Here is a 14,526-nt window from a genome sequence, read left to right as displayed (position 1 = left end):
TGCGTAAGATTCCCACGATGCAGTGCGGTTACATACATACATAGCCATCTTGTCAAGAATAAGGGAGGTAGGACGGAGCTGTTTCAAATTTCAGTTCCCCCGAAGTGTAAAATTGAAACGACTCTCTTTTTGAATTTTGTCATACTCGTATTTTTAAAACGTACTGCATTTCGGAAATTACAAGTACAAGTAGAGTCTAAAGAGGATACTTGTTTCGTGGGATGTCTTACATACTTGTCCTAACGTAGGGGGGAGTGTTGAAGCTAGAGCTAACCTAGCCAGCTAGCTGGTTTGGCTAGCCAGCTTTGAGTGAAGCCTGAGGGGTACGGGCCCGCCTCCGCCTAAAGTAGCGCCGGCAGCTGGGGAGCTGTATCTTGCAGCGGTGGGTTGAGAACTATAGAACCGGTATATTCAGTGGACAGGCCAGTTTGGATTTATCATTAAATTGGATTTATTAACTAAAAGTTGTTGGCATCAGCCAAATTGCTGAACTTCTGAGGAATCAAGCTTCGTTTTGGACTCGTAAAATGCAACAGGAGACAAGAGGAAGACGGGTGACACAAACTCATCTTGATTATAGTTAGTGATCGTGCTAGCTATACATTTTAGGATATATGTATATCTTCTGTTTCAGACCTCTAGGTATTTAACAGCTTATATCATCTCCCCTTGCTTAAATCGGGAGTATTCAGACCAGTGTTGTATACAAAGGTTCTCAAAATGTCTAAAATGCCAGCCAAAAAGAAGAGCTGCTTTCAGATCACAAGTGTGACACAGGCTCAGGTGGCAGCCAGCAGTGTTGCGGACGACACTGAGAGTCTGGATGACCCAGACGAATCCCAGACCGAAGACGTCTCGTCAGAACTTTTCGAAGTGTCCAGGGTCGAGTATGAGACCGTATGCGACAGAATTTCGTCAGAGGAAACCCAAAACAATATTGGAGGGTTAGAAACAACAGGCATTGTGGCACCATCGTATACACCTCAAGTTGGACAGTTATCTGCTATGTCTGGACCTACAAACGAGGGTTTTCGGAAAGCAGGAGTGATAGGCTCAACTCACACAAGCCAGCAAGCCATGGTAACAGGTTCAGTTACCAGTCCTCCTCTTATCACACTGCCTGGGGTTATGCAACAACAGCCTATCCCACCAGTAAGTGGAGGAACTACCAATATGTCAGTATGCACGTCCCAGCCAGTGGTGAGTAGTTCAACACCTTCTACTACAAACTCTACAGCAAGTTGCAGTTCACGCTTCAGGGTTATCAAACTTGATCATGGTACTGGAGAGCCCTTCAAAAGGGGCAGGTGGACTTGTATGGAGTTCTTCGAGAAAGACTCAGAAGGCTCTGTGATCAACAGATCAGTAGATAGTATCAGACATGCCAACATCCCAGACCCCGGCACAGACAGGGACAGTGGTCTGGGTGTGACAGGTGGTTCGATGGTTGCCCCAGCGACACACTCGGGCCAGGGCCTAGGCTCCATGACCGATGCTTCAGTGTCTGCCTCTTACACACACTCAGCAGAGACACTGCAGCAACAGCAACTTCACCATCACAACTACAGTGTTGCGCAACAGGCTGGCAGGGGAGCGGCCACACAGAGCACTTTCTCCAACAACAAGTCGATGACTGCACCAGCCATGCAACCATCGGTAGGACATGTTACAAGCGCTGCCTCCCAGAATTTGGTTCCAATTGGGCACAGCAGCCAGTCTCCTAGTATTCCCTCTGCAGCCCAGACTCAGACACTAGTCTACCCACCCCAGCAGCAGCCCATGCTACAGCAGATTCCCCTGGGACACCACCTGTCCAACCAGTCCTCAGGTCTTCCTCAGAACCAGGCAGACTATTACCAACAACACCAGGCTGCAACCATGCAGCCAGTGGCCTTGGCTGGTCAGACCCTACCGATAGCAAGCCACTCTGTGGGACAGTCTCTGGGCCAGGGCCCCTCGCCAGTCGTGACTCCTTCAGTTGGCGGGGCTTCCATGCTGGGGCAGGAAGGAGAGATGCTGACTGCAGGAGGGAGCTCCTTACCTGTCAGTCAGCCAGCTTCAACTCTGTTGCAGCACACAGTATTGGGAGGTGCTGGCAGCTCCTTGCTGGGTATGGTGCCTACCTTGCAACAGCAGGCAGTGGGTCCTTATGCCTCATCCGGGCATCTTCTCAACCTCTACCCAGCTCCCCCCGGCGCCCAGAATGTGCCTGCTGTTGGCGTGGGAACCAGTGTGCCCCCTGCCCTGCTCAGTGCCTCCAGCGCAGCCTCCGCCTCGCCAAACCCATCCTCCTCTGTCTTGCCTCCTGGTCAACAGACTCAGATTCCCCCCAATGGTGCAGGGACTCTTGGGAACACAAGTGGGGCCCAGGGCCTCTCGTCTGTAGGAATTGGACAGGTGGAGGGGAGCAGGGGTAAGGTGGAGGGCCTGGCCAGCCAGCCTCCCAGCCTCTCTGGGAAAGACCTGATGAAGCCTCTGATGCCTGAGAACCTGCAGCTGACCAGCCCATCTGTCAACAGCCTGTTTGGAATTACCATACCTGTGGACGGAGATGATGACAGGTAAATCACTGTAAGAGCAGGTTAATACCAGTGTTTCCCACACATAGACTAATTTGTGGCGGTGCGCCACAGAATCAACACCGGCCGCCACACATTGCGTTTCGTGAAACATTTCTTTATCGCTATTTAGGTTAAAACACGCAGCGTATTCGTTCAGCTGCATTTCCTTTCCCCTCCCTCCGTCTCTCTGTCACTCCTGCGTCTTTCTCACATATGCACAGTCACAACGTCAGCACACGTTAGCAACAATGCATACATTCGCCGTTCTAGTAAGACTGAAAGCTATATCAGCGAGCTTTCAGCATTAGTGCCGTAGCTAAAAGTCGAGGAAAGTTGAGGCTACTTTTCGGTACCTTACTCGAAGGTTCCCCTTCGTTCTTTTGGTGAGAAGTCTCAGGAGCTAGCTACTTACCTGGCGTCCTGGAGCCGACCAGTTAAATAGGTGTTTAGCACTAGCGTGGCTACATGCATAATGCAGAAATTATATATTAGTTGTTGTTAATTTTGTGAAGGTGTGAATCATCTAGGATTAATATTTAATGTAACAAATTATTAACAAATTAACTGTGTAACAAATTATTAACGAAGGAATTATTACGACTCCCCCCCCGGCCTGACGACCCCCACCCCCCTCCCCGCCTCAACTAGATTTCTAATCTGTGGGAAACACTGTAATACATATAGTAAGCAAGAACCAGCTTCTAAGTTAACAACACTGAAGAACCTGCATAGGCACTGTGACAGTGTTGTCACATTGTGTTTTCACATGCTAAATTAATTGATAGTGATTAGTCATACGTTATCCTCTACATGTATCTTGGGACTTTTTGTGTGTATTCTGGAGATAAAACATGAAAGTTTGTTTTATTACTGACACACAAGCAGTTCAGTGAGGTAAGTGTCGGTTCATCCTCCCTACTAGTCATAAGAAAGTTGCAAATTCAAACAATAGGTTTTTGGTGCTGTATGGCTGGCCAGACTCAGACTTTTTCCCTTTGCTGGCTTGGGCTATACACGGAGGGGAAATGACATGATTGGAGGAGGGGAGAAGGGAGGGGTGGGAGTAGAAGCAAATCGGAAAGGAAGTATAATGTTTAGTGTTACTCATTAGGGCTTGAAAGAGTACCAGAGCAAACTTCAGGAAAACACCCATGAGCCCCTCAGCTTAAAAACACTCCCCAAAAAGGATTTTAATTGTACACTTTTGGACAACCTCTAAAGCTGGTTGTGATATAGATACAGGCATCTATTTACTGTGTCATTTAAATAAACTGGCAATGGGAGCTTACGCTGCAAAAACTGGACACTTCTGCAGCAGAAATGTGTTGTTACCTAGTGTTATAAAACAGGGATTCATAATATTTTATAGCTATATTACTCATTCCAGTTTTATTGACATTTTTCATAAGCCTTTGCCACACATCCAACTGAGAAGTTGTCCTTGGAAAACGGAAAAGGGCAGATACTTGGCAGGTGATTGGATGAACCATCTCTATCACAGGCTCACTTCAACCATGTCTGTAGCTGCCTGCAGTTCCTTATAATACTGTAATCGATCCAAATCACAGTTTCAAGCACAAACTAATAAGTCAGATAGATTCTTGCGTGTTTGTGACCTCGCCAATCCAGTTGTCTCACAAAGTTACACACAAGGTTTTCCCAGTCCTATTAGATTGGCCCAGGTCTGAAGAACGTTACAAGTCCATATCATTGAAGAATGAACTGCTAGTTAGATGATATTTGGATCCAGCCTTGGTGAATCAAAGTTACTGAAGAGAAACATACCCGACTCAAGGTAGTTTTGTTATTGGTTCGTTTAAAGATGGATTTGATCTCTGCTGATACACGGGTATGTAGCTAACTGTCATGCATACCAGCACACAGATGCAAATAAAAGTTGTCATCTTATTCATTTCCTTTTTAAACTTCAGACTTTCAGTTCCGTAGCTGTGCACTCAAGGTTGGCAAGCGCAAAAGGAAATGGTAAAGCGCCTCAAATCTCTTTTATGGTTTCTTTTTACAGACTTAAAGAGCAGACTGTATGCATGGTCAGTGGTGAAGGTGGTGGTTCTGATACCTAGTTGGACTGTGGTAGTTGTGATTCAGTATGTTGATGAATCCCACAGTTATACGCTGCCATTTAAAGGAGGTGATGCTGCTGCTGAGCTTCTTGCAGCTTGAGGATTCAAGTGACTGGGCCCTCTGTCCTTTGCTCACTTCCAAATGAGCACCTCTCTTTAGCTTGTGAAAAGACCCTCTCCCAAGTTGACAGCAGCAGGGGTCTTGGCTGATAGCGCAGCCCTATCACTCAGCAAACAGTGGTCTTTCCACAGTGGCCCTATACGCCAGATAAGGATGTGGGAGAGGGGGCGTGTCCACCATAACACTTTTTGTCACATGGGTTCATTCCGCGTGACATCACCCAGCCATGACACCCATCCTCTCATGTGGTTCAAATGTTTCTATAATGAAAAGGATCAATACGATAACAAATTCTAGGATGACGACTTATTTTCCCTTTTTGTCATGTTGTGTCAACTTAGAATGAATCTGGGTCACTTCACAAAAAAACTCCTACTCCTCCCAATGTCATTGAAACATATAGTCAACCCCACCCCACCCACAGTGCAGAGAGGTGCCAGGTATGTGAAGCTAAAGCCCCCATCTGGGCACCTGGCCAGCCTTACCTGACAGCAGTGCATCTGTACATCCTGTGCTACCTCCTCTGCTGTGTCTAATGGTAGAGTCCCTGATAGACAGGCAAGCAGAGAAAGACAGTTGTTCACGGAAAGATAGAGGTGTTGAATGACATTGCTGTTGGAACAATGAATGAGAAATTCCTGAGCTGGAGGAGGTGCTGTAGAGAGTGTAAAGCAAATATGGAAACTATGTATGACGTCCTTCTCTATCTTTCTATCTCTCGTCAAGAAATACAGAAGCACAGTTTCTTGGTCCAATGACTGAAACTTATGTTTCCTTCCTAAGTAAGATAAGGAAAAGTGCAACCAGAGCTAAAACAAACAGCCACGTTCAGAAATACCTCATTGGAATTGAGAGTTTTTACAAATCAATAAAAAAAGTAAACACCTGCTGAAAGAAATCTGTAATTGAATCCCAACATGCAACGTAAAATAAGTCTTCCAGGGCCAGAAAAGTAGGGGGGATGTGCAGCAGTGACAGCCATAGGAGAGAGACAGTGAGTGGGTGGACAAGAGGAGGGGGGGGTAAGCGTTCATTTAGAGAGAGTTGGCTCAATATTCTTGTGCAGGGGGTGGAGCACAGAGTTTTCTTGTCGCTACAGTTTCAGTAGACTTGCGTAGAGAGAGAAGCTATACATCCAGTTTTTGTCACTGCTCTCCAGTCAGGCTTCAGTGAACCACCAATCTTCACAGGTGTCAGTAGTAAAATTGGTTGAAATTGAGTTGGAATTCAAACAAAGCTCATAAGCATTTCTTTTCTGCATGATAAAATACTCAAGCCAGTCGGGCAGCACTTTTTCTATAACTGGAATCAATAAGATTTGCTTGTGTGTAGTATTTCCTTGTTTTTGTTGATACATTTTTTTCCCCTCACACATAATGTCCACAGGATGTCCTTACTGTTCAGGCTTGCGTCAACGTATGGTATTGCGGTGAAGAGTTGTAGGGGTTGCAGGCATAGCCATAGCTCTATGCAAAGTGGGCCCATTGGAAAAGGATATGTCATTTGTGTGTGTCACTTTGCCTCTGACCTCTGGGAGGGTGTCCTGCTGTTTCCTGTTTTTCTGAGAAGAAAGAAGGAGGATGTAGGGTGATCATTGTCTCACCCTCTGTCTCACTGCACAGTCCCTTTGCCCTCACTACCATCTACAGCTGCTTTGAAATGTGAGCAACTTGTGGTGCATGTTTAAGCCGTGGTCGTACGGTAAATACCTTCTTTCTTTCTTCTTTCAGAAAGCACTATTGTTGTACTACCAAGACCGACTCCAAGTCGCTCTGTCTATAAGCACTTCCTCAGTCAGCACCTCTGCCACAGGTTCACAGAGGCCCTCTATTGTATCTACAGAATGGCATGTCCTCAGCCCTGCTTATAATAGGCTATTTCAACAGCATTTCCTGACTTAAGCCTATGTCATGCTGGCTTCAGCCCAGGTTGGCCTACACACCTATTCCATCTAGCTATGTGTGGTATTTAGGTGGCTGGCTTGGTTCAGTTGAAGGTTGAACTGGGATTTTCAGCACACGAGGCCATTCTGCCCTGGGAACCCAGGTTCCTTCCGGTCTCTTTGCTTGTCTGTCTTGGTTTGCCCTCTGCCACCTGGTTGAGCAGGGGCCTACTTGGGTTACATTTCCAAAGAGAAGCCATGTTTGAATTATTACAGTGGCAGTGGGGCACTCTCTCTCCCCTAACTCCAACCTTTGCCTTTAGGAACTACCCCCCAGACCCCCTAGGGTGCTGGAATCTAAGTAGTCCTGACCTACTTCTGCTGTGGGACTGACAGTTGGGCCTGAAGACTGAAGGGTACATGAACACCATGAGTTAACGTCTCTCTCGCTCTATCTCTCCCCACCCTCTCTCTCTCCCATCCTCTCTTTTTCTCTCTCCTCATCTCTCTTACTTTTTTTTTTTTAATACTCACCATACCCACCATACTAAATGTCTCAGGTCTAGCTAATCTCATGCTCGACCAATTTTTCTGTGTACTGGTATTACCAATACAAGAAGTGAAGGAAGTCAGTATATAAGCAAAGCAAGGCAAAAATAAGTGAAATCACTGAGAAGTAATGCCTCAAAAGATTACTTCTGTGTGCTGTTGGGTCAAACATTTGCTTTGAGGAGGTATTGGCTTGTGAAAACATTGGTCACGTTGGATCTGAGTTTGCTTGTGAGAGAGGGAGAATGGTAGAAGAAGTTAAGATAAACGTTACAAAGAGGCTCTTTCAAGCAGAATGTTTACTACTTGAAAATGGAGGAGGATGACTTTTACAGTCATGACCTCATGAAGATCCAAAGATCATCTGAGCTCACTCATTTGTCTGAGTGTGTTTTTGTTGAAGCCTGTGTACAAATCTGTGTTTATCACATTACCAATGTGTGGTAGTTGGTAAGTATGTTTGTTTTCAACCGCCCCACCCCCCACAAACCCAAGGGAAACGTGAAAGTGTTTTGTCCTGAGGTAATGTGACAAGGGGAGTATTAAGCCAGAGGTTTCTAGGAAAAGAGCTCTGTCTTTGAGTTGAGATATTCACACACATGCAGTTGATAAACTTGTTCTTCCCCAGTGTGGGGATGTGTGTGTGCCTACGCCTGTATGTGTGTTTGAGTTTTTCTGAAGTGAACGAGGGGCGGGGAGGCATTTTCCTTCCACACACACACATCCCTTGCTATAGAACACTGTGTACTTCGTGGACTCAAAGGCCCCATAGTTAGGGGCATAGGAGGTAATGTTAACCATCTGAGCCAGACCACCCCCACTCCCCACCTCCTACTAACACAGCAGTCACCAAAAGAGAACGTCTCTTAATCTGTAGACCTCAATGTTAGATGTTGAACTTTTGAGATTCTGGCATGCGACACGTGTTGATGCTGTACTGGGATTCTTCTTATGAGTGATCAGTGGTTACTGAGAAATAGAAATAAAAGACACTTCTGAGTTTTTGTGGATCGTGTACACTACCAATTTAGTTTCTACCTGGAACTTGTGATATCCCAAGTGCAATCTCAGTTCATTAGCACCCATCCTTGAACATTCTTCGGTTGCTCAACACGAACCAGGCCTGCTTTCTCCTCTTTTCTATCCTCCCTACCGATTTATCTCTCTCTCTCCCCCCTCCCCTGTTTTTCCTTCTCTTTTTGGTTGGCACAGGAACCCCTCCATGGCTTTCTACCAGGCCTTCCAGTCTGGCCACAGGCTGCAAGACTCTAAGGTCCACATTGATAGGTACTGTACTGTCTCGAACAGACCTGCCTGTGTGCATGAGTGTGTGTGTGTGTGTGTTTGTGTGTGAGGGCAGCCGCATGATATTTGCGTGTGTTTGCAGTGAAGTTCTCAGTGGCAAACTAATGTTCGTGTTCATGGATGGGAACCAAACATAGAGGACCTCCATAGCCGGAATGAGGGTACATTCAGAAGGCAGACCATTCTTTAGATACAAATTGAAAAACCTATGATAAGGGGTTGGCATGTAAACAATATCTGGATGGGCAGAACAGCAGATGGGGAAACAAACTACAATCAGAAACGTTCAGAGGACACACCAGCAGCACGGCTCAGGAACTGCACACACAGGCAGTCATTCCACAGCCGGCTGCCTCCCCTTCACTCTCCCACCCCACGGTGAGGCTCGGACTGAAGACCACTGACTAAAACGTTGAGTCAACTTACTGTCTTGTTAGGGCCTCCCAACAGAGACACAAATGGAGTTGGGTGTGGGGGCGGGGGGGGGGTTACGACTTGTCAGCATCTTGGAAGTGTGCTTTTTTGGCTTGTCGTTTTCTCTCCCCTCCCCTCACTGTAGTTTGGGGCTAGATTGACTTTGGAGGGCCTCAGACTGAACACTTTGGATCCTTTCCTGTTCCTGAGGTGTATTGCTGGCACACAGACTCCTATTATTAGCACACAGATGGAATTACACTCTGGCAGCTTTGCTGAAAGTGGCCAGTAGTGGCCCTGGGTCCTTAACAGATTGTGTCATGTCAGTTGCATTTGTCAGCATTACTTGGCTTAAGTATGGACTGTGATGATCAGACTGCTGTTTTCTGACATTGTGTGCCGATTGGCTAATAATAACACCTGTTGTAATATGACAGCAGCTATGCTCACAATCCTCAGGCATGGTTACCTCACTACAAAAGCATGGTTTTAAGGCACCTTTGCATGAGAAATAGGCATTCAGTCAATTTGTCTCTAACCGCAGAGAAACATGTGCCTGTTGTCACATGAAGCTTGTTTGCACCTGCTCCTTGAAGACATTGTACTGTGTCTTTAATGAGCAGGCACTCTGTAAAGTTCACTAGAAGGTGTTCATCTCACTTACACACTGTGATCATGCGTTGTCGCTGGCCTTGCTTTTGAGCTTTGAGCTTCTTTTTATTGTGTGCCAAAGGGGTGAAGAAAAGGTCCTAACCTGGGATTTAGCCTCTCCCAGTTACACTATCAGGCAACAGTTGCCAGGGGCAAGGTATGACGACCCCCCTACCCCCAATAAACTGAGACCTGTTTGATTCTCAGTCTTCTCTGGGACCCCTTCTCCCTCTCAACCATTCGTAGTTTAACATATGACCACCAACCCATCCACAGCTCCTTCCCTCACGCCTCTCCTGTTATTGCACAAGGTCAACTTTACGACTCTGAGTTGTGCAAGATGGACCAGGATAAGGGCACATACCATTCGCCGGCGTGTCGTTTGATCTCTGCCGAGCATTGAGCCCTGTGTGCTCCAAAACGAATACAGGCAGTTGTACATTGTTTGTACTATTTCCCTTAGGTACAGAGCCAGATTGGTGGCTTGCCATGTATTCTGTGTGTTTGAAGTCAGGGCCTCGTCCATTGAAGGCCATGGCTTTAACAAGAGCCGTGGGGCTTCAGCCTGGTCATGTGGGTGCAGAGGAGGCTTACTAGGTGGTGTGGTTCTCCAAACACCATCCACTGCCAAGCCTCATGTTCTGGTCTCCGTACAGTCATCATGAACAGTTGCTCTTGGATGAGAGTCTTTTCATAGGACCTCTGGGAAATGTAACGCTTCTTTTTTAGCTCCAGCTGTACTGTTCTTCATCACAGCCTATCTTTGAACATTGATTCTTAGCTGCTGCAGGGAGTGAGTCATGAACAGTGGCTACTTGCAAAGAGGCCCGTGTCTACCACCTCGCTAAACTCACGATAGGTCTGCTCGATGGGAGGGGGTTGTGTGTATGCCCACGTACACACCTCCCTAACCTAATCAAACACACATTGGGTTAGCCTAACGTGCTCTCCAAAGTACTTCCAAGAAAAGTGTTTGAGTTGGTGATCCCGTCAGCCGTACAGGATGTGTGTGTCTTGGTTTGTCTTCATTTGTCAGCTGTTTTGTAAAGACACCTGGGGTCACATGGCTGGAGGAAGAGCCATGAGGACATTCCTCACCTGGTTGGGCGTCCCGTTGATACTAATCGTCTGAACATTTGCTCCACTCCAGCAAGTTATTTTAATGGCAGAGGAGAAACACAAGTTTTGCTCTGTTATTACGTGTGTGTTGGAGAGAGAGGCAGAATAAAATACTTAGTATGTACATGGATGGTTTGGTTTGTTAACAAAGTCCCTGTGGAAACCTAATTTATTGAATAATGATGCATGACAGATTGCATCTATTGATAAAGAGTACCCTGTCAAAGGGGGCATATTATATTTCAGGCACCCGTGTCACGTCGTATGGTATTTACTAATGTAAGAACTGAGACAGGTACACATGCAATATATTCAGGATCTAACATCCCTAGCAGCCCTAAAAATACTTGTCATGTCTTACTTTTCATTTCGAGTTACTAGGCAAATTGCTGGCACGTATATCAACTTTCCTTGGGTTGATGAATCATCCCGCTTTTAAAAGGCCACTTTGACCCCTGTTCGCGATGCACCTTTAGTTACCAAATGTATGATAAGAGTATGATACCATCGTGCACCAAGGCCATTGTAGGTCCCTATGCAACGCGATTACTACACTGCAATAAAACAAATCCACCCAAATTCAAGTTAATTTTTATTTCTCCTTGTCTCCACATCAAAAAACTGGGGAGGTGTGGTTTTCTCCCCGCCTCCTAGTAAATCCGTTTCGACAAATGTTTGTCTCACGTTTCATTTCGCTAAATGTAGTTACAACGTGATCTACTTCAGTACTTCGGTGAGCCGTAGTGACCTTCTTTCTACAGCTGCCAGTGAAGGAGCACTGTTCTCCCAATCATGCGGTGCACAATTTCTTACAACTTACCGCCTTGTGCCATGTCCCCGTATGGTTGTTCGGGGTCACAGTATACTTACAGGGAACGTCGCAGGTAAACGTATTTTATTTTTCGTTTGGCGCTTGCTTGTACTATGCATCATTTGTTTAAAACGTGCAGCGTGTAATTTATTGAAGTTAGAAACCATGTCGTTTTTCCCCCTGCTCTTGGCATGCATATATAACTGACTACACAGCTTCGTTGGCATTACGTTGGCATTACATGGGCATTTTAGTAGCCACGTCGAATTAAATCATTTGTGAAAACATGCACTTTTTCTGCTCATTTACAACAAATAAAGTATACTTCCCATACAGGGCTACTTGGAATGAAGTCGGTAACCTATATAACGCAAACATGCTTAACCACATTCATCGGGCCCCAGTTGACCCAGATATCATTTCTGTATGTTAGGCTTATAACTATGGTGCTAAACGGTGAAGATCGTCAATATATAAACGTTTGGATATTTCAAAAATGGTTTGTGTTTAATGCTGTATTTGACAGGCTGCAATCCAATTTTTTTGAACAGGTTGGGGAATCGGTTTTCATTGTGTAGCCTAGTTGTCTTAATACATGATCGTTTCTTCCATTTTTAGTGCCTCTGGAGCCAGTGTTGTTGCCATTGATAACAAGATTGAACAGGCAATGGTAAGTCATAGATTTTTGATAAACGTGTATAATTTAAAATGTAATTATACTGATTTTGGACATACTAGAACACAACATGGTTGACAAACCATAAGTCACTTACACTATTTTCCATTTCAAATAGACAAAGGTTTTTGTTTTCCCCTAATGTATATTATGATTGCAGTATCATATGCTGGTTGTAAGACATCAGGAATGGCTTCCCTAGTGTGGGGTCAAGATTCTATACTACTTGAATGTACCAAAAGGATACTTGTGAGCTCATAGTTTGTTCCCCATTTGCCTGCTCAGGACTTGGTAAAAAGCCATCTAATGTATGCGGTGCGTGAGGAGGTGGAGGTTCTGAAGGAGCAGATCAAGGAGCTGTTTGAGAGGAACTCTGTACTGGAGAGGGAGAATGCTGTGTTGAAATCATTGGCAAACAACGACCAGCTGTCACAGCTCTCCGTCCCAGCAGCCTCAAACTCTACGAGTGCTCCTCCCCAGCAAGGGGCCGGACAACTTAATGTCTCTGCCCCATTACAATCACAGCCTCAAGTTCAACACCAGGCCCAGCCCCAGCAACACCAGGCCCAGCCCCAGCAACACCAGGCCCAGCCCCAGCAACACCAGGCCCAGCTCCAGCAACACCAGGCCCAGCCCCAGCAACACCAGGCCCAGCTCCAGCAACACCAGCCCCAGCAACACCAGGCCCAGCCCCAGCAACACCAGGCCCAGCTCCAGCAACACCAGCCCCAGCAACACCAGGCCCAGCCCCAGCAACACCAGGCCCAGCCCCAGCAACACCAGCAACACCAGGCCCAGCCCCAGCAACACCAGCAACACCAGGCCCAGCCCCAGCAACACCAGGCCCAGCCCCAGCAACACCAGGCCCAGCTCCAGCAACACCAGGCCCAGCCCCAGCAACACCAGGCCCAGCCCCAGCAACACCAGGCCCAGCTCCAGCAACACCAGGCCCAGCCCCAGCAACACCAGGCCCAGCCCCAGCAACACCAGGCCCAGCTCCAGCAACACCAGGCCCAGCCCCAGCAACACCAGGCCCAGGCCCAGCAACCCCGAGCCAATTTTGAAGCCAGCCAGCACCCTCAGCAAACACAGCCTAGTGTCACCTCTGCTTGAAGCTCATCCTGTTCCTCTCTGTTTATGAAAGGGAGAGAATAATACGTAATTGAATCCTCAACTAGTTACAGTTTGAATGTGAAAGCCACCAGCTTGACCACAACCAAGAGCAGCGCTTCTGCGTGTCCGTGTGTGTATGTTAAGAGATTGTTAGTGTGTTTGTGAAAACACGTATGAATGTGTGCTGTAGGCCTTCCCAGTGTTAATGCAATCATCCAGAGAGTGAGAGGGAGAGGTGGGATCTTACAAGTGGCACCTTGCTGGATCTTGGACTAGTTGAATGCTTGGTCAGTGCCTGTGGACTAGATGCTGACTCATGATGGGGTGTGGAAGAGGGTACAGCTCACAGGAGGGAAGAATGAATAAGTCAGAGATATTTTTTTAAGCAATATAATCCAGTGAGTGGACGGGTTTATTTTTAGCCTTGCGGTTTCATGTTGTAAAGTGGAAGTCTATTTTCAGAGCCGTCACCGCTGCCATTACTTCATCATGAGCCCAATCCATGTATCAGAGGTCTATTGTTATGATTATTTATTACAGGGCTGCTATTTTCATAAAGGAACAATGTCATGAAAAAAACTTTTCTAAATGATCACCCCCCCCCCCGCACACACAGACACACACACGTTTTCCTGTGTTTCAAGTGATTGGCCACTTTGAAAATCCTGGGGCCCGTGAAGATGAACTATATTTCTATGTAGGCAATAAAGTCTGACATTAGTCTAACACTAACAGCAGTTATAGTTCGGCTTTGTGTTTTCACAATTGACAAGATCCAGTTTGAATGTACATCTTTTTGTATAGTGTTAAGTATCAAAAGCATAGCAAGTTTGTACAGGTAAACTCCAATTATTGTGACATGAAATTGTAACCTGAATCTATAGGAGGCTATTTTAGTTTCTTCTATCAATAGAAAGTAATGCCATACTCTTCACCCCCCTTTGTCTTTGGTCAAGGGGGAAAAGCTGTGAAATCGTTCAACATACTTTGTAACCAAAGATGCAAAGCTGTGTAAATCGATTATTTTGTAATGCATATTGTTTTTTTTCTTTCTCCACAACAAAATATTTTTGTTGCTGTTTAGCATGTCCTGCATGATCTGTAATCTTCAAACCACTTTCTTACCTCATTTTTATTCAGCACTCTTATTGTAAGATAGTAGTCTGTGAACAATGTCAGAGGGGGGGGGGAATGGAAACAGCTGGAGATTTTGAGAGAAAAAACTAGTGTCGCTGACACTAGC

At 46.1% G+C, this 14,526-nt stretch overlaps 1 protein-coding gene across 1 annotated transcript; it reads left to right on the top strand.

The window, feature by feature from the left end:
• The first annotated feature begins 42 nt into the window (after positions 1-42).
• Positions 43-13,559, top strand: LOC124472209 (TSC22 domain family protein 2-like). Its single transcript, XM_047026920.1, has 5 exons — positions 43-2,561; positions 8,407-8,481; positions 12,113-12,164; positions 12,456-12,783; positions 13,474-13,559. The coding sequence occupies exons 1-5, from the start codon at positions 721-723 to the stop codon at positions 13,557-13,559; spliced, it is 2,382 nt and encodes a 793-aa protein (XP_046882876.1). The 5' UTR covers positions 43-720.
• Positions 13,560-14,526: the final 967 nt, after the last annotated feature.

Source organism: Hypomesus transpacificus, chromosome 10, assembly GCF_021917145.1.
Source record: "Hypomesus transpacificus isolate Combined female chromosome 10, fHypTra1, whole genome shotgun sequence".
NCBI lineage: Eukaryota > Metazoa > Chordata > Actinopteri > Osmeriformes > Osmeridae > Hypomesus > Hypomesus transpacificus.
Note: the sequence above shows the minus strand (reverse complement) of the source record. Positions and strands in the feature narration are given on the sequence as shown.